Genomic DNA, 21,239 nt, shown 5'->3' on the forward strand with positions numbered 1-21,239 from the left:
CTTCTCTCCTCTGACGGATGATATCTGGGTGCGGTGGGATGGCAGGATCAGGTTTTCTATGTGTACGGCATCTTTGTCTGGTGTGTACTGAGTAAATAATGCATTATTTGTATCTGCTTGTTATGACAGACGGGCTGCTCCAGTGATGACTTGTACGGCGTGAATCACGGGCTGTGATTTCAGTAGACTCTTACTCATCCTCACCTTTTGTGCTCCCACAGTTTACAGAAGAGAAGCTCGGCCAAGCAGAAAAGACAGAGTTGGATGCTCACCTCGAGAACCTTCTCACCAAGGCTGAATCCACCAAACAATGGACTGAGAAAATTATGAAGCAAACAGAAGTGTTATTACAGCCAAATCCAAGTAAGGCCTCCACCGAGAACAAGTGCACTTGTATTGGAAGGTGGTGTGAATACATTTTCCAGTTTGGGGCTCCCTCTTGTGGTCAGCGCTGGCGATGCAGTTGACTTGTTGACTGGAAGCCAGACACCTGTGGAGGACTGGCAATCGGGTCATTCAGATTGGGCCTATATAACTGAGTTTTTTTCCATTTCCTTGCCGGTGCTCAATGTATCTCCTGTGTGCTAAGGACATTCTGAAACCAGCCCTTCTCTCTTCCAGAACTCCTCTCAGATAAGTTGGTCTTTGTACCTCTGCTTATTGTTTCCACTTTATTGTAGTATTTTCTGTTTTGATACTAATGGTTGATTCCTGATTTTGCCTGTGTGGAGTCCTTGGTGGAGTTGGATCATTCCCTGCTGGGAGTGTCTGTATACCTAGCTCCATGTTCTGCTATGTATTGTGTTTTGTCATGCTTGGTATTAAATTCAGTCACTCATCTATATTAGTGTTTTTTTTTGGATCCCAGTAACACCAGAGTACTGATTTGGTGGGGGAGAGCCTTTATGGGCTCAGGGATTTTCAATATCAGGAGTGCTGGTATTTACTAGGGTTTTTACAGCTGCAGACAGTGCTTTTTAGCATCCTTTCCTATACAGATACTTTGGGCCTCATCTTTGCTGAATCTGTTGTCTAGCTATGTATTGTGTTTTGATCTATCACTGTAGTCTTTACATGTGGGGGGCTATCTATATCTTTGGGGATTGCTCCAAGGCAGATTAGCTTTTCTTATATTTCTCTCTGTAAGAATATTTAGTTCTCTGGCTGTGTTGTGCCGACCAGGTCATCGTAGGCATGCCCCACGGCTACTTCTAGTTGTGTGTCAGTATTAGGTCTGCAGTCCATTAAGGTTCAAGCCACTCTGGTTACTTTTTGGGTTTCCGCATTTTTTCTGATCCTCCTCGGTCCCTGAATTTACATTGAATTACATTTGTGCAGAAAGGAATATTGATATGTTTTTATGCCATTCTCCTTTAAAATAAAGTTCCTTGGCATGCACGAGTGTATAAAAGGCAGTGTTTTGTGCTACGCAGGTAGTGATGAGTGAGCACTGCCATGCTCGGGTACTCGTAACGAGCAGTTGGACGCTTGGATGGTTGCGACTCAAGTACAGAGTATAATGGAAATTGATTGGGGACTCTAGTATTTTTCTGGGAACTCTTCCGGAAAAATGGTCGAATTCCCCATTGGCTTCCATTACACTTGGGTATTCAAGCATCCAACTGCTTATCACGAGTACCAAGTATGGTAGTGCCCGCTCACTAGCAATGAGCCTTTGCATGTGGCACAATCTGAAGCCTCACAGTATGTGACACATTTGTAAGACTGCGGAGTGAGTCAGACCAGCAAATTGACAAAGGGCTCAATAAATATCCCTAAACATTACTGGAAAACACCAAGGCTGCTTGGAAATAGAGAAACTGCTTTCCGCATAAGAAGTGTAATAGTCTATAATAAAAATATATACAGGAAAAGGCTCTGGAGAAACGTGCATCAAAGCAGACCTATACATGCTTGTCCTGGAAAAAACACAAAAAAACTGAGCTGAAACAATGTTCAGTAAACATGCAAAATTAAGCATGTGAATTGCAGCCTTAAGACTAGAAAAAAACCAAAGAGAAAATTGTATGAAAAATACCCTGACTATAAATAAATAAATTGCAAGTGCTAAATAACAGGGTACTTAGTGTATACATTTTTGCAAAAAGGTAAAAAGCTGTCTCACCTCGTCAAGGTGTACCCATCTGAGACAGTCCCTAACCTACTGAAGTTAAAAACATTATCAATACCTGACTTGTGTCATGTCAAACTCCAATATGAATGGTGGCAAGTGGTCAGCTGTGTCCCAGATTAAATACACAGTGAAGTGAGACGCAATTAGTTGTTCAGTCTCAGTATTAGGAGGGCTGCGCCCCCAACTTGCAAAAAAGCAAGATAACATACAAAACATTGTGTTTTTTGTATGTTATCTTGCTTTTTTGCAAGTTGGGGGCGCAGCCCTCCTAATACTGAGACTGAACAACTAATTGCGTCTCACTTCACTGTGTATTTAATCTGGGACACAGCTGACCACTTGCCACCATTCATATTGGAGTTTGACATGACACAAGTCAGGTATTGATAATGTTTTTAACTTCAGTAGGTTAGGGACTGTCTCAGATGGGTACACCTTGACGAGGTGAGACAGCTTTTTACCTTTTTGCAAAAATGTATACACTAAGTACCCTGTTATTTAGCACTTGCAATTTATTTATTTATAGTCAGGGTATTTTTCATGCAATTTTCTCTTTGGTTTTTTTCTATGCTTGTCCTGGAGTCTAAGGCTATGTGCGCACGTTGCGTACTGGCCCTGCAGACATTTCTGCAGCGATTTAAAGAGCACACGTGCGCTTCAAATCGCTGCAGAAACAGTCCGTAATGGAAAAAAAAAAGCCGATTCCATGTGCTCTGAGTGCAGCCCCTCCCATAGACAGATAACTGAATAGGATAACTGAAGTGAGCACCAATATATATATATATATATATATATATATATATATATATATATATATATATATATATATATATATATATATATATATATATATATATATATATATATATATATATATATATATATATATATATATATATATATATATATATATATAATATATGTATGTGCAAGCCAAAAAATACCTTGACGAGGTCTTGGGGCTCAGTTACATTGATCAATGCGATTGCTAAATATTTCCTTTTTCCTAATATTCATGGCAGGTATGCAATTCATTATTCACATGTTCAAATTAGCAAGTAGCATTTTTCATTGTATATTCCAATATTTTTCCATATGCTTGAGGCATTATACCATTATCTAAGTTTGATGTGCAGCCTTATCCTCCCATAGACAGGGCGGGGGATGCAGGCAAAGTGCAGGAAAGAAGTGACATGTCACTTCTTAGAACGCGCGCTTCGGGCAGCAGCCGAATCGCTGCGCTCTAATACACCTCCATAGATTGTGCAGGGGACGCAGGACGCATGCAGTTACGCTGCGGTGCAGATCGCAGCGTAACTGCATGTAATTACGCAACGTGCGCACATAGCCTAAGAGCTTACATAGTTGTGTTTGTTTTTTTTTTTTAGTTTTTTTTTATTTTAGAACGTGAGTGTGTGTGTGTGTGTGTGTCCTTAGTTCCACCTTATCGGATGACTAGTCCAAGAGGCCGTAACCTAGCTGTTTCTCACTTCCCCTGATCGATAAGTCTGTAAAGATAAGCACTAGGGGAGCGGGGTGAAGCTGCTGAGGACCAGCCTCGGACTAGTCATCCAAGACAAATGGTTTCCACTTTGGTTTACAAACTGTTTTGTGTTTGTGGTGTTTTTTTCACATTTCATAGTACAGCTGCAATAATGTGCAGCCAGCATGTGACTTCTGCTGCCCCTGGTTCACTCGGCGTGACTCTAAAGGCCCCTTTACACACTGCAACATCGCTAGCGATATCGGTGTAACGTCACTAGTTTTGTTACGCAATAGCGACCTCCCCAGCGACATTGCAGTGTGTGACACACATCAGCGACCTGGCCCCCGCTGTGGGGTCGCTGATCGCTATAAGTTGTTCAGGACCATTCTTTGGTCCTTTGTTTCCCGCTGCGCAGCATGCATCAGAGTGTTTGACACAGTTACGACATTGTTAGCGACCCAACCCATAGGCGTGCTAGCGTTCCCATTCCAGCAAAGTCGTTCTGCAGGTCCGTATCGCTGCTGCGTCGTTGGCCAGATCTGCCTGTTGGACAGCTCACCAGAGACTGTTAGACTTTCCAGCGATCCCGGCCAGGTCGAGATTGCTGGTGGGATCGCTAGAAAGTCTGTGTGTACAGGGGCCTTAATGCTGGCTCCCGTTAGGCGACCTTGACACATGCAATAGTTGCAGGCTGAGCTGGAGCTTAGGTTGGTACACATGCAATAAGAGCACGTTCACAGTGTGGCCATTTCACACACAAAACCCAAGAGAAAAACCCAAAATGAGCATCTACCCTATAGTAAATAACTAGTAGTGGTACATGTAAATAACATAGGATACTTAGTTAACACTGTTGAGAAAGGGTAACAGCTGTCCCACCGCGACAAGGTGAACCCAGTAAAATGGCCAGTGTGAATGTGCTCTTATTATTACACTACCAACTTTATTCTACAGCTCATTTTTTTTTTTTTTTTTTTTTTTTTTAATACAAATGGGATGGAATCTTTCTGAGCTAGACATTGCTATACATTCACTTGGACAGGTGGCTGCAGTTGGTCCCCATCCTTCTTTGCCTTTTTTTAATATTGGTGTTACTGACACAAGGTAATGTTTAATACTTAGGATAGGATTGTCGCGGTGGGATGGCTTTTACGCTTTTTGATCAGTGTTAAGTGTCCTATGTTATTAACATGTACAACTATTTAGCTCATTTTGTATTTTTACTCTTGGGTTTTCACATGCTCCCTCGAACTAAATCTGTTCTTCCTGGTTCTCTCCACCTCACATACTGTACAATGGTCCGTATATTTTGAATGGGGAGCAGACCACATCCGTAGATCTGATAGCTGCTGATTTCTTGGGGAAACTGGTAAACGGGCATGTTGAGATCCAGTATGCCTTAACCTTCGGTGTCTGCAGATGTGCCATTGGTGGCCTCTCATACATATTGAATGGTTTTTAGGATCAGGACCCGCTTCTAATGTGTGCCCCCCATTAGCTTACTTGTTCCTTGGTATTGCTTCTTTTCTTGGATATTCGCACTTCATCTCCAGTCATTAAAAGTGAGGTGGTTGTCACTGTGATACAAGTCCTAGTTCCTGAGTCACCACTGGAAAACTTATCGTTCCATCGTATCCTTTTTATATTTTCCATACACCTCTTCCATATTTTCGGGCAGGTGGTATATATGTTGGCTGCTGTAGTGTGGAGATGTCGCCTTCTTTCTGAGATCCGTGCACCCCTCTGTGTGTGGCAGGTTTCGCTGTGTCCTCCACACCTTCTTGGAAATCCCTGGTCTTGCTGTTCTTCTATCTGGACAGTTGTTGTTGGCTCTTTTTGCTGGTGACTTCCTCTGACATTTTTTGCCCTTTGTGTTTTTTAAAACTCCCCAGACCTCTTTATATACAAGGACTTAAGGAGCAGGCCGTGTGTTTATCTGATAATGGCCGTCTTCCTGTCACCAAATCCCCCTTTTCCTTCCTCTGATAGACCTGCCAGACTCTACTGGGATTTTAATCTAATATCTTGGAAAGACTGCAACTATTCCGATTGTGAAAGAGTCTCCACATTCATGTGTTTTCAGGAATAAATAGGATTTTATGTAGATAGATCTGCCAGTGTAAGGGAAAGCTGACCAGTCCTGGGCTGTGCCGTCAGGAACTAATGACACTTCTATATGGAAGAACTATTATTCCTTCTGGATTGGGATTTGTAGAAGAATTCTTATCCCTTCTTCATTTTTCTCCTGGTACCTCATGCACTTTTACATGGGACTGATTTACTATTGTATTAGCAAATTCACAATGGATTTGTTTTTGGTTTGTTTTTGCATCTTTAGCAAAAATCTAAAGCTAAAACTTAATTTTTTCCAGCACCCATGACGGCACCACGATGTAAGGGTGCCGTCATGGATTCAGAAAAACACATTACCGGTAAGTACCGTAATTACGTATTTTTTCCAGCACCCATACATTGTGGTGCCGTCATGGGTTCAGAAAAAAAAACACATTACCGGTAAGTAAAGGCCCCGTCACACTAAGCAACATCGCTAGCAACATCGCTGCTAATGAACAACTTTTGCGATGTTGCTGTGTGTGACATCCAGCAACAACCTGGCCCCTGCTGTGAGGTTGTTGGTTGTTGCTGAATGTCCTGGGCCATTTTTTAGTTGTTGCTGTCCTGCTGTGAAGCACAGATCGCTGTGTGTGACAGCGAGACAGCAACAACTAAATGTGCAGGCAGCAGGAGCCGGCTTCTGCGGAGGCTGGTAACCAATGTAAACATCGGGTAACCAAGAAGCCCTGTCCTTGGTTACCCGATATTTACCTTTGATACCAGCCTCCGCCGCTCACTGTCAGTGCCGGCTCCTGCTCTGTGCACATGTAGCTGCAGCACACATCGGGTTAATTAACCCGATGTGTGCTGTAACTAGGAGAGCAAGGAGCCAGCGCTAAGCATTGTGCGCTGCTCCCTGCTCTGTGCACATTTAGCTGCAGCACACATCAGGTAATTAACCCGATGTGTGCTGTAACTAGGAGAGCAGGGAGCCAGCGCTCAGTGTGCGCTGCTCCCTGCTCTCTGCACGTGTAGCTCCGTGCGGTGGTAACCAAGGTAAATATCGGGTTGGTTACCCGATATTTACCTTAGTTACCAAGCGCAGTATCTTCCACGCGGCGCTGGGGGCTGGTCACTGGTTGCTGGTGAGCTCACCAGCAACTTGTGTAGCGACGCTCCAGTGATCGCTGCCAGGTCAGGTTGCTGGTGGGATCGCTGGAGCGTCGCAGTGTGACATCTCACCAGCAACCTCCTAGCAACTTACCAGCGATCCCTATCGTTGTTGGGATCGCTGGTAAGTTGCTTAGTGTGACTGGACCTCAATTACGTATTTCGGCCGCGGATTGAGCTGGTATTTGCTTTCTCAGTATGGAATCCGAGACAAGAGTGACCATGCTGTGAATTTTATCATTTGTGACGGTCATTAATCTTCAAGGATCTTTCCAGAGGAGTAAATTGGGTATTGCCTGAATAACGAGTGATAACTTACTGATCACCGCAGATCTGACAAGTGAGATCTGCACTGATGGGCAGAATGGGGAAATGTTATCCGTTGCAAATTAGAGTGTCAAGTTGGACGCCCAAAATGACGCTCCGTTCATTCTCTATAGGGCTGCCAGAAAGAGCTGAGCGCAGCACGTGGCAGCCCCATAGGAAATTAATGGAGCAGCGGTCGAGCATAAACACTGCTGTCCTATTCGAACCAGGATAAAAGTGTCCTGTTCTGCCCGTCGTTGTGAGTCCAAGCCCGTTGGTTCACCACCGAGCAACCCAGAGATCATCAATGCTGTGGCTAAAGGATAAACTGTTTTTTTTATCATGAAACCCCTTTAAATCCTGACCAGGAGCCTGAAAGTGTGAATTACCTGGAGATTAATGGATAGAAGCCTCCATGGGACGCTTATATATGGAAGGTACAATCAGTTATTCCATGACCTATATCTTCAATCCTGGATGTAGGAAACATACAGATATGCTGATGACATCTTCTGAGCGGCTTACTGACAGCAGATTCATGGAGATGCGTATACTAGCACGGGGTAATGTGTTAGTAAATGTTTATCACCTCTGATATACTGTATTTTTCGGACTATAAGACGCACTTTTCCCCTAAATGTTGGGGGAAAGTGGGGGGTGCGTCTTATTCTGAATGTGGCTGCGGGGAATGAGGGGGCTGCGGGGAATGAGGGGGCTGCGGTGTAGCAGCTTATCGGCGGCATGAGCAGGCTGTAGCAACCTGCCGTGACCACATGGGCCCGCTCATTTTCATATGCACACCCATCCTCCTGCCCATCATCCCTCAGCGTTGAAGCCGGCGCTGACAGGTGGGCGGGATGATGCGCGCATAATTAACAGCCGGCCCACGGGATCACCCCTGGCAACTACAGCCTGGAGTGATCATGTGCAGCTGTATTCACTGCTCCCCACGCATCATCCGCGGGGCGCAGTGAATCAGTATACTCACCTGTCACCGTTGTCTGCAGCATCGAGATCTCCTCGTGTCTGCCGGTCAGCTGATATGTGTAGAGAGCGGTGAGCAATGCGATGAAGTCATCCCTGTGCGCACCACTAGTCTCCACACAGGTCAGCTGACAGGCAGACAGGAGGACGAGCGATGCTGCAGGGAAGTGACCGGTGACTGCTCCACACTCCAGCGGCGCTGCTGCCGGCACAGACAGGAAGAGGAGCGATGCTGGGGGTATATAGCAGGATGGATGGGGCGTATATAGCAGGATGGATGGGGCGTATATAGCAGGATGGATGGGGCGTATATAGCAGGATGGATGGGGCGTATATAGCAGGATGGATGGGGCGTATATAGCAGGATGGATGGGGGTATATAGCAGGATGGGTGGGGGGTATATAGCAGGATGGATGGGGGTATATTCCAGGATGGCAGTATATAGCAGGATGGTGGTATATAGCAGGATAATGGCATATACCATGATGGCGGTATATAGCAGGATAAAGGCATATACAATGATGGCGGTATATAGCAGGATGGCGGGCTATTCCAGGATGAGGGAAATATATACAAGGATGGGGATCATATACAAGGCAGGAGGATTATTACCAGGATGGGGTACCTTAGTAGAGAATTTGGGGATATTACCCCCATAAGTGTCAGCAGCAGATCCTATGGGGATAACCGTGTGTCATGACCACATTTTTTGCTTAAAATTTTATTTTCCTATTATCCTCCTCTAAAACCAGTGTGCGTCTTAGTCCGAAAAATACGGTAGCTTCTTCCCTAACTTAACCTTGTGCTTTTTGAAGAAGAATGTGGAGGATGGGAAGGGGGCTACTGATCAATTTGGGATGTACGTGGCATTGTGGACATTGGTTAAAATTTTCAGTGAACAAGTCCCTTCACTTGAGATGTCCCGTACAGTTTTCTTTCCTCCCCATCAATAAAGTGATGCTAGAGAACCGTTATGCATTGCTACATCCTACATTGCTGTGGTGTAATAGTGCGGTGTGGTGTATAGGCCGCCTTCTGCTGACTGGCAGAGGACATTGGGAGAGCGCGCACTATCTCCGCTCTTTCGTCAGTGGCTGTGCTCAAATTAAAATTATTGGGGAAAGCAATGACTTCTATTATATACAGATATGGGGTCCCTGCAGGAATAGTACTGGGAGCTGCTTGGCCATGGACCACTGTGCCACTGATTATGTAGATGACCTGACTAATGCATTCTGTAGCTTACCTCTCATCATTTCTATGTAAATCTGTAGTCTGCATATAGAAAACTTATATTGGTTTTCTAGAACTTCATAGGCTGGATAACCCCTATTAAGGATATGCTATTTGCTGTTATCTGGTCCATCAGCAGCAGATGTGAGCGGAGCAGAGCCGCACAATGTGTGGATATGATGGGTCATCAATATTATATGCCTAGAGAACCCATCTATCTCATTGTATCTGTGTACAGATTCTCATCGCTGGTTACTGTCTGTCCAGTATGGCTCTAGGCCTCCATCCTGTGACCATTTCCTAACTTGCTGGTCTCGTTTCTTCATTTTCTTAGATGCCAGGATAGAAGAGTTTGTCTATGAGAAACTAGACAGAAAAGCACCCAGCCGCTTAAATAATCAGGAGCAGCTGTCCCAGTACATGATTGATGCGGGGAGTGAATTTGGTCCAGGAACAGCATACGGTGAGTATCTGCGATGGCCATAGCTGAAGGTTACACAGCTGGAAGAGCGAGCCGCGTCCCACACAGCATATGTCATCTGCTGTCATTAGTGAACGCCTTATTGTGCACTTTACAATCACTTTTTGTACTTATTATTTTGATCCATTTACAGAAGATAATCTTTGTAGACCATGATTTTTTTTTAAAGGGAACCTGTCAGCAGAAATTTTGCAATAAACCTAAAAGATTCCCCCTCTGCAGCTCGTGGGCTACATTCTAGCAAGGTTCCTATTGTTATTGTGCCCCTTTTAGACCAAAATAAATACTTTATAAAGTGGTACCTTTTTCCTATGCAAATCTTAATTGTACATGGGGGTGGGCTGTCTGGTGTCCGTTATTCTGCCTCCTGCTGCTTTACACCGTTCTCCATCGCTCAATTTCATACCTGAGGACGCTGCCCAGTGCTCCTGAGGTCTCGCGCATGCGCCGTGCCACTCTCGCGGGACTGAGCACTGTGCACAGTGTGACCGCTGGTGATGTGATTGCACAGGCGTGAGATTATGGGCGGAGCTGTGATTGTCATCAGCAAGTACTCGTCCATAATCTCATGCCCGCGGTTTCCCCCTCTGCCTCCACCATTCTGCACAAGCGCTGGCCAGATGACCCCACGTCACCTCTTTCCCATCTTGCCCTAGAGCAGGAAATAGATGGGAGGAGCGGAGCAGCATAACGGTGGAGGCAGAGTGAAAAGCGCGGTCACGAGAATATGGGCAGGTACTTGCTGATGAAAATCGCAGCGCCGCTCATAATCTCACGCCTGCGCAACACGTCACACTGTGCAGAGTCCCGCTAGAGTGGCACGGCGCATGTGCGAGACCTCGGGTGCACTGGGCGGCGTCCTGAGGTATGAAATTGAGCGGGTGGGGGACGGCGTAAAGCAGCAGGAGGCAGAATAACGGACACCAGACAGCCCGCCTCCGTGTACGATTAACAAGATTTGCATAGGAAAAGGTACCACTTTATAAAGTATTTATTTTGGTCTAAAAGGGGGCACAATAACAAGAACCTTGCTAGAATGCAGCCCACGAGCTGCAGAGGGGGAATCTTTTAGGTTTAGCGCAAAATTTCTGCTGACAGGTTCCCTTTTAGGCTATGTGCGCACTAGGCGTTTTTTTCACGCTGCGTTTTTATGTGCGTTTTTGTCTAAAAAACGCACCCGCGGCTAAAAAAACGCGGCAAAAACGCATGCGTTTTTGCCGCGATTTGGTGCGTTTTTTGCTGCGTTTTTACTCACTGCGTTTTTAATCAGTGCACAATGCCATTAAAGATTGTTGATGAAAAAAAAAAAAAAAGGTCTGATGTCATTTCCTTCTTCAAAATGTTCATTGTATGCAGGAGAGCAGACAGCTGCAGAACTAGTGTATGCAGGAGAGCAGACAGCAGCTGCAGAACTACAAGTCTCAGCATCCTCCATTCACTAGTGTATGCAGGAGAGCAGACAGCAGCTGCAGAACTACAAGTCTCAGCATCCTCCATTCACTAGTGTATGCAGGAGAGCAGACAGCAGCTGCAGAACTACAAGTCTCAGCATCCTCCATTCACTAGTGTATGCAGGAGAGCAGACAGCAGCTGCAGAACTACAAGTCTCAGCATCCTCCATTCACTAGTGTATGCAGGAGAGCAGACAGCAGCTGCAGAACTACAAGTCTCAGCATCCTCCATTCACTAGTGTATGCAGGAGAGCAGACAGAAGCTGCAGAACTACAAGGCTCAGCATCCTCCTTCCAGGACTGTATGCAGTTTTTTGCCCAAAAAGAAAAAAAAAAATGACATGGGCTTCGCCATATTTTTGTATGCTAGCCGGGTACAGCAGGCAGGTACGGGCTGCCCCTAACCCCCAGCTGCCTATTTGTACCCGGCTGGGAGCCAAAAATATAGAGAAGCCCTTTTTTTTAATTATTTCATGAAATAATTAAAAAAAAAAAAAAATGACGTGGGCTTCGCCTAATTTTTGAGTCCAGCCGGGTACAACTAGGCAGCTGGGGATTGGAATCCACAGTGCAGGGTGCCCATGCTTTCTGGGCACCCCCACTGCGAATTGCAGTCCGCAGCCACCCCAGAAAATGGCGCTTTCATAGAAGCGCCATCTTCTGGCGCTGTATCCAACTCTTCCAGCTGCCCTGAAGCCGGGTGGCTAGCCAGGTAATAATGGAGTTAGGGCTAGCTGTATATTATCAGCTAGCCCTAAGCCCGAAATTCATGGTGTCACGCCAATATTAGACATGGCCACCATGAATTTCTAGTAATGATAAAAAAAAAACACAACACACAGAAAAATATTTTTATTAGAAATAAAACACAACACAATTAGTGACTCCATCTTTATTGAAATAAACCCCCCTCCGCAGTAATCCTGGGTCAGGGTCCCGCGCCGTCCAATCAGGATCCAATATCATCTGATCGGTTTGCTGGAAGGCAAAGCGATCAGATGATGTGTCAGGATCAAGTGCCTGAATCACATCACACATCAGCTGATTGTATAAAAGCCGATTATACAATCAGCTGATGCATCAGTAGAAAAAAAAAAAAATAATACTCACTTATGTGCTGTGGTGATTACCGGCAGCTCCTGGAGCGATCGATTGGACAGGAGTCTGATCCTATACGATCGCTGCCGGAGCTGCCGGTAATCAGCTGATGAAGTCCCCTGACGGCAGGATCAGCTGATAGCCGGCCGGGCGCGAAGAAGCCGGCGACACCGCGATCAGCTGATGCGTCAGGTGACTGCATCAGGTGATCCACCGCCAGGTCCTGCAAGCAAGGTCCTGCCCCGGGGAGACTGCACACAGCCAGAGCGGCGGGACCGGGAGGAGATGGGAGCGGGCATGGCACCGGGACCCTGCGGACAGGTGAGTATATGACATTTTTTTTTTTTCTACTGTTCACTTTGGTTTTCGCCGCTGCCTCCACCTCCCGCCCAGACATGGCGCCGCACGGAGCTGACATGCACAGGACGGGAGGTGGACGCAGCGGTGACGGTACCGGGAGGATTCCTGCTTCTGTGTTTACCAACAGAAGGAATCCTCTTCCTGTACACGTCACTGTAGTGCCCACCCCTTGCGTTTATAGCTGCGTTTTTAGTCATAGAAACGCGGCTATATGCGTTATTCATTGCGTTTTTAACATCTCATTGAATTCAATGAGTGAAAAACGCAGTGGAAAACGCAGAAATAATTGACATGCTGCGTTTTTGTGGTCACCACAAAAACGCAGCTAAAAAAAAAACGCTGTGTGAGGACAGCACTTCTGAAAACCCATTGACATTGCTGGGGAAGCAATGTCACTGCATTTTCAGCACAAAAACGCGGTAAAAAACGCCGCTAAAAACGCGGCAAAAACGCCTAGTGCGCACATAGCCTTAATCTAGAAAATTAGGCCCACATCACACAGTTTACAAATATTAAAAACACTAAAACCAAATTCCTGACGTTCTCTTTTTAAAAGAAGTTTCTCGTGTATTTAAAGCCATTGTCCAGCCCTGAAAACTATGTAAGGCCTGTGTTACACGTCAGTGAAAAACAGACGTTTTTCACTGACGTGTAAAAAAACGTTTATGACCCTCTGTGTGCTGTGATTCACGGTATACGTGGGTTGTCCATGTGCAATCCATGATACGTGATCCGTACTCCGTGATTGCACATGGACGTATACTCACCTGTCCCTGCTCCTGCTGTCCGTAGTGCTGACCTCTCTGGCTTTGCTGCATCCGGCCGCCGCTGTCTCTCACCTCTGCAGCTACTTCCGGGTCGGCTCTGGCTGCATACATGAATATGCATACCAGTAATAAGCCGGCCAGGAAGAAGCAGAGAGCAGCTTCCGAACACAGCATCACTGGAGACGGGTGAGTTGACAATGCTTTTTATTTTCAATGTATGTGTTTTTCTGGTATGTGTTTCACAGATCACACCATAGTGTAGTCCATGGGACATCAGTGATGCCAGAAAAAACTGACATGTCTCCGTGCAGAGCACACGGACATGCGTGTACGCCACACAGAGACCCGGTTAGTGAAAAATCACTGATGTGTGAGCAGATCCATTGATTATAATGGGTCTGCGTATGTCAGTGATTCTGGTACGTATATAAACTCACATATGTACCAGAATCACTGATGTCTGAAACAGGCCTAAAACACACCCAGCATGCAACTATCCCCAAAACTCTTTTTTTTCCAGCACTGCCTCTGTGCCTCATCACGCTCTGCCCTTCGTTTTCTGGCTGGACAAGAATGTGACTGCTGCAGGCAATCGCAGGCTGCGGGGATGATTTGCTGCAGTGGTCACATGTTCATCTGGACAAAGCAGAAAGTTCAGAGACTCTCGCTATACATTCTTTCTGGAGGACGTTTATGCACTGTTCCACACAATACTAGCAACTTCTGAAAGCTTGCTGTGACGGGCATAAACTTGCGGTCCCAGTCTCTTCTGGCGTCTGCAGTCCTGGAATTACAAGGTTCCTCCAGCAGAAATTCTGCAGATAAATATAATGCACAGTCATGTTTTGGTGCATTTTATGCAGCAGAAACTCCTCAAACGCCTATAATGTGCACCTAAGCCTGTCCAAGCCAAGAAGAGTCACCAACATAACCGCTTTATTTAAAGGATGACACACCAAACAGACAAGAAAACGCAAGAAAACTAAGGGGTGGACATGGTGCCAAAATTCTGCAGCGTCAAAATGTCTCCTGATCATGGGGACATAGCCTTATATTTAGCTGAAGGGTTTGTTTTTTTAAAGCGGTTTGTTCACATTGGTGTGTTCACCTTGCATTAGGATTGTTTAAAGCGCAAATGGCACCATGTGCAGCTCCAGACCTGAAATACCAGAACCCGGACCGGCTGCATTACAGTAGAGGCTTACTGACATAGTGTTGGTATTAATGGCAGTAATGACTGGTGTGCACAATGCTGTCAGTGACATGTGAGCATCGGATTCCTGTCATTGCTCAGTATGATGTCAGCCATCCTGAAGTTTTATCCTGTGAGTTTGGCTCGTTAGTCTTGGTGCTGTGTGACGTCACGTGCGGGTCTGTGGAGAGCCGAGAACACGATCACCACTGAGGGGCACAGCTCCCATACTGCACTATGGATCTGGAACAGCATCAGAAACTGACGCATTTCTTAGACCTGTAAGAAGTACAAGAGCATCTCAATAAATTAGAATATCATCAAAAAGAAACGCATATATTATATAGTTATTACACACAGAGGGATCTATTCCTATATATTATATAGTCATTACACACAGAGGGATCTATTTCAAGTGTTTATTTCTGTTATTGTTGATGATTATGGCTTACAGCCAATGAAAACCCAAAAGTCATTATCTCAGAAAATTAGAATATTATATAAGACCAACTGTAAAAATGATTTTTAAACTCAGAAATGTTGGCGCCTTCTGAAAAATCTGTACAGTAAATACCTCAATACTTGGTCAGGACTCCTTTTGCATGAATTACTGCATCAATGCGGCGTGGCATGGAGGCGATCAGCCTGTGGCACTGCTGAGGAGTTATGGAAGCCCAGGTTGCTTTGATAACAGCCTTCAGCTCGTCTGTATTGTTGGGTCTGGTGTCTCATAGATTCTCTATGGGGTTTAGGTCAGGGGAGTTTCCTGGCCAATCAAGCACAGTGATACTGTGGTTATTAAACCAGGTATTGGTACTTTTGGCAGTGTGGACAGGGGCCAAGTCCTGCTGGAAAATTAAATTTACATGTCCAAAAGCTTGTCAGCAGAGGGGAGCATGAAGAGCTCTAAAATGTCATGGTAGACAGCTGCACTGAATTTGGTTTTGATACAACACAGTGGACCTACACCAGCAGATGACATGGCTCCCCAAACCATCACTGATTGTGGAACCTTCACACTTGACCTCAAGCAGTTTGGATTGTGGCCTCTCCACTCTTCCTCCAGACTCTGGGACCGCGATTTCCAAATGAATTTACTTTAATCTGAAAACAACACCTTGGACCACTGAGCAACAGTCCAGTTATTTTTCTCCTTGGCCCAGGTTAGACGCTTCTGGCATTGTCTATTGGTCACGAGTAGCTTGACACAAGGAATGTGAGACTTGTAGCCCATGTCCTGGATACGTCTGTGTGTGGTGACTCTTGAAGCACTGACTCCAGCAGCAGTCCACTGCTTGTGAATCTCCCACAAATTTTTAAATGGCCTTTTCTTAACAATCCTATCAAGGCTGTGGTTATCCCGGTGGCTTGTGCACCTTTTTCTACCACACTTTTTCCTTTTCACCCAACTCCCATTTAATATGCTTGGATACAACACTCTGTGAGCAGCCAGCTTCTTTAGCAATGACCTTTTTGAGGCTTACCCTCCTTGTGGGGTGAGTCAATGACTGCATTATGAACATCTGTCAAGTCAGCAGTCTTCCCAACCCCCCATGATTGTGTAGCCTACTGAACCAGATAATGACTTTTGGGTTTTCATTGGCTGTAAGCTGTAATTATCAACATTAACAGAAATAAACACTTGAAATAGATCACTCTGTGTGTAATGACTCTATATAATATATGCATTTCCCTTTTGTATTGAATTACTGAAATTAAATTAACTTTTTGAGGATATTCTAATTTACTGAGATGCACTTGTATTTTGAAATGTATCTTACTCCCCCATACATAGGCCATGAAGGGTTAAAGGTCGGTCCCCTGACATGGCTTCATTTTTATGCTTTTGTTTTGCTTGTGACTTTTTCATTTAAGTTTTTTTTTTTGGGGTTTTTTTTATCAAATTTAGGCACGAAGTAAGCTCTCAGAATTTTCTGGTACTGTAAAAGGGAGCTTCTTAATTGCATAATATAAAATACTTTGCTAAAAGCAAACTGTGAACATACTCATACCATCTGAGAAAAACGGAGGGGTTATTTTTGGATGGTTGGCTGGCTCTGGCAAAAATGAAGAGACCACTGCAAAATTTTTCAGGTTTTTTTTTTTTTTTTTTTTCTGATTTTTCTCTTTATAGGTATATTTTTGAGTAAAATGTAAATTGTTCTTCTATTCTATAAACTACTGACCATCTCTGAATTTCCAAGCAATAAACTTTTGTATTTTCTGAAAATGAGAAATGGTCCAAATAACAAAACCATGCATTGCTTTCACACCTCAAATAATGCAAAGAAAACAAGTTCATAATCATTTATAAACAATTCTAATGTTTTACCTCAGGAAGAGTTCAGAAATCATTATTTTGTGGAATAACCATGATTGTTAATCCCAGCTTTCATGCGTCTTGGCTGCTTTCCACCAGTCTTTCACACTGCTTTTGGGTGACCTTATGCCACTCCTGGTGCAAAAATGTAAGCAGTTGTTCTTTGTTTGATGTCTTGTGATTATCCATCTTCCTCTTGATTACATTCCAGAGGTTTACAATGGGGTTAAGCTGTGTGGCATGGTGCATTGTCCTTTTCAGTTTTGCCCAAAACCTGGTCATCTAATGGTTAGACTGAGACCTGGAGAAGCGTACAAGCCACAGTGTCTTGCACCCACTGTGAAATTTGGAAGATGCTTCAGCAAGACTGGAATTGGGCAGTTTAAACTTTGCGAAGGACGTATGAATCAAGCTGCATACAAGGTTATCCTGGAAAAATAGTTGCTTCCTTCTGCTCAGCAATGTTCCCTAACTCTGAGGACTGTTTTTTCCAGCAGGACAATGTGCCATGCCACACAGCTAGGTCAAACAATGTGTGGATGAAGGACCCTATCAAAACCCTGTCATGGCCAGCCTAATCTCCAGACCTGAACCCCACTGAAAACCTCTGGAATGTAATAAAGAGGAAGATGGATAGTCATATTGATTTCTGAACTCTTCCTGTGTTAAAACATTAGTATTGTTGTTTATAAATGATTATGAACTTGTCGTCTTTGCAATATTTGAGGTCTGGAAGCAATGCATTTTTTTTTTTAATCCGTTCTTATTTTCAGAAAATAAATACAAAATGTATTGTTTTGAAATTTGGAGACCTGTTGTCAGTAGTTAAATAAAATAAAGAACAATTTCCATTTTACTCATAATTTACCTATGACCATGAGCAACTAATTGACTATATGCATGGTCATAACCATGGATACCTAAGGTCCTGTACATGAGGTAAGAGACATGGTGAATCAGGAGAACTATACTCCATGGAGGTATTTACTAATGTTTTATTAATATTTATTATTATTGCTACATATTGCGATGAAATTTTAAAGAAGGGAATACCCCTTTTTAAATGGTCAAGTCCTATATGAAAAACGGATGAAAATAAGACATTCACAGTCTCGCGCACAAGACACATTGATTATTACTGATGTGTGTATGGATCAATGAAACTATGGGTTGGTGTGTGGTTGAAGGAAAAAACAGACCGCACCAGGAGGTGTGAACTGAGCCTAATGATTATACATTCCGTACAAAACATTGCTTTAGTGTGTAATATCCTTCCTGCACAGAGCACCAGGTCCGCGGCAGCTGCCGTCCATTGAGGTCTTCAGGGTTTCTAATGATACTTTGTTATATAATGTGCAGCGTATCCCAGAATGGCAGTGGTCCTGACATACATGGTGGTCTCGCATGTGCTTCTCTATGGGGGGGTGGTCATTGATGCTTGGATTGGTCTCTTACTTTGTGTGGGTAACGCAGTCTCTTTGTATTTCAGGAAATGCTCTCATTAAATGCGGGGAAACGCAGAAGCGAATAGGAGGAGCTCACCGGGAACTTGTACAGACGGGAGCCATTAACTTTCTCACTCCCTTTAGGAATTTTATAGAAGGAGATTATAAAACCATATCTGTGAGTATAGCATGGGGCAGACCTCGCTCGTGTCCCTGCGGCATTGTCTCCAGCCGTCACCCAGTGACTCAGGCAGCCGTCACATTCCTGTTGAGCAAGTTCTGAAGGGATAGTGAAAAGTAATGTTTCCTGTGAAAAACTACACTACTTACCCGTTGACTATTTTGGATACATTTTGTTCCATTGACGCCTCTTGTAAGTTCTTATCTTCATGCCTGGGGTAACACAGCCAGTCTCCCTCTAAATGTCTCTGTGCTATGATAATGAGTATTTGTGATCAGTCCTTGGCTTTAACCCCTGTAGCCACAGATGAGGCTGCTTGAGTGGTTTTTGCCAATATTGGAAGCAATGACACTCCTCTTTTAGTCTTCTGACTGCTGAGACCTGTGATTAGCTTCAGCGGTGATGTTGACCGCAAATGATTATCAGATAAGCCACTAAGTCACTTTTGTAGGCTCATGACTACTGGACCATCAAAGGCTTCAGTGGTGGCCAGGTGACTTGTGAAAGGGGTGTCATCACTTCCTGCACTGATGGACAACTTGACTATAGTCACGGATTGGTGCTAGTGAGTGTACCCCATTTTATTTTATAATCGTATCAATAATATATGATTTGTATCTTACGTCTTCCCCTGTGGAGGCTCGATCTCTTACCTTGCAGTAGACTCTGAGCTGGAGATAGGAGCCTAGCTAATGTCTTCCATGCACAGCACATAGAAAGGGATTTCTGGTCTTCATTTTTTTTTAGGTAGCACAATGTGAGAAGTAGTAGAGGCATAGAGGATATTATGCATACTGAGCAGTGTAAATGGGATTCCAGCTTTGGGGTGAGGGTAAAAGACTTGTGAGAATGCTCAGCAGTCTTTCTGTATCTCTAGTTTCCTGTTTTCTAGTTATTACTGTTTCCCCACCCACCTCTTTCCATAGAGTGTAATAGGAGGTGTAACCTGACTCCTCACTGGGTCGGCAGTCTGTCTTGTCTTGACCAAGATGGTTTTCCGATGTGTGTTTTTTTTTTTTTTTTTTTTTTTTTTTTTTTTTTTTTTATTTAGTGGCTAGTCAATTCACAGGTGAGGGGATGAAGTGGCTCAGAAGTAGAGTTGAGCGAGTACCTAACTGTATTTGCTATACTCATAACGAGCACTGTCTAATACCCGCGGATTCATTCTGAATAGCGTGTGCAATGCAAGTCAATAAGGAAAACATGCAATGTTACGAGTAACCTGAATGCTGTACTATTCGTACGAATAGCGAATAGTGCGGAATTCAGGTAACTCGTTACTTTTTCGAGTTTTCCCCCTTGACTTGCATTGCACACGCTTTTCGGAATGAATACGCGAGTATTAGACAGTACTTGTTATGAGTATAGTGAGTACAAATAGTTAGGTACTCAACCATACTCATAAGTAGAGAAAGAAGCATATTTGCCTAAAGAAATGTATTAAAAAGCTTCCTATATTCACCTGTACTATTTTTTACGCAAACAATTGGGAAAGTACTGTTCTAGTTATCCACTTATTATACAGGCCTCTGCTTATTACAACCTGTATTTGAACCGAAAATCATGGATGGTCTTGTACATTTTATTTTATGTGCAGCCACCAGGGCTAGTTCCCCCACTGATAAATTGAACCAGTCATGTAAAAAAAAAAGAAAGCTAATAACCTGCAGATATGGGGTTAATTGCGTTCTGAACTTGCCTGATGCCTGCCCTGAGAGTCTGCTGCCGGGAGGAAATTAATTTTATTCCCCCAGACAGCTTTTGGCTTCCAGTCATAGGGAAGGCGCTGCTTTGGTTCAGTCACCACTCTGTATACAGTGAGCGGCAGCTGTAACTGTGCCCCCGCACGGACTGACCGGCAGCCCTACATTGAACCGACTGTCAGGCAGTGCAAGGTGTGTGGTTACAGCTGTGTTCACTGTATACAGAGGGGTGACTGAACCGATGCCAACGCCTCCCCTATGACTGGAAGCCAAAAGCTGTCAGTAGGAATAAAGTTAATTTCCTCCTGGCAGTGGGGCTCTAAGTGCAGGCATTGGGCAAGCTCAGAATGCTATTAACATGCAGATAACCTCATATCTGCAGGTTAATAGCGCTTTTTTTTTTTTTTTCTTCATATGACGGGTTCCCTTTAAATGTAACAGGTGGAGTTGGTTTAATTAAAATATTGCTTTTACAGTGTGGTCTGATATACTATATAAAAAAAAATCTGCTTTCCCCCAGCCGCTCGCTCTGCTGTCGTCGTCCCATCCCGCCCGGCTGCTCGCTTTCTGCTGTCATACCCTCCCCACCCCCGGCTGCCCGCTGTGCCGTCCTCCCCCCGGCTGCCCGCTGTGCCGTCCTCCCCCCCCCCCCCCCCCCCCGGCTGCCCGCTGTGCCGTCCTCCCCCCCCGGCTGCCCGCTGTGCCGTCCTCCCCCCCGGCTGCCCGCTGTGCCGTCCTCCCCCCCCGGCTGCCCGCTGTGCCGTCCTCCCCCCCCCCCCCGGCTGCCCGCTGTGCCGTCCTCCCCCCCCCCCCCCCGGCTGCCCGCTGTGCCGTCCTCCCCCCCCCCCCCCCGGCTGCCCGCTGTGCCGTCC

General features: G+C 44.8%; 1 protein-coding gene across 8 annotated transcripts in view; it reads left to right on the plus strand.

Moving 5' to 3' along the window:
* Positions 1 to 21,239, plus strand: part of SH3GLB1 (SH3 domain containing GRB2 like, endophilin B1) — an 81,467-nt gene that overhangs the window by 14,733 nt on the left and 45,495 nt on the right. For all 8 annotated transcript variants that reach the window (XM_075322292.1, XM_075322293.1, XM_075322296.1 and 5 more), the window contains exons 2-4: positions 222 to 363; positions 9,704 to 9,832; positions 18,528 to 18,661. In XM_075322292.1, the coding sequence (XP_075178407.1) occupies positions 222 to 363; positions 9,704 to 9,832; positions 18,528 to 18,661 (405 nt within the window). The remainder of the gene's footprint in view (positions 1 to 221; positions 364 to 9,703; positions 9,833 to 18,527; positions 18,662 to 21,239) is intronic.

The sequence above is a fragment of the Anomaloglossus baeobatrachus genome, chromosome 8, assembly GCF_048569485.1.
Source record: "Anomaloglossus baeobatrachus isolate aAnoBae1 chromosome 8, aAnoBae1.hap1, whole genome shotgun sequence".
Classification (NCBI taxonomy): domain Eukaryota; kingdom Metazoa; phylum Chordata; class Amphibia; order Anura; family Aromobatidae; genus Anomaloglossus; species Anomaloglossus baeobatrachus.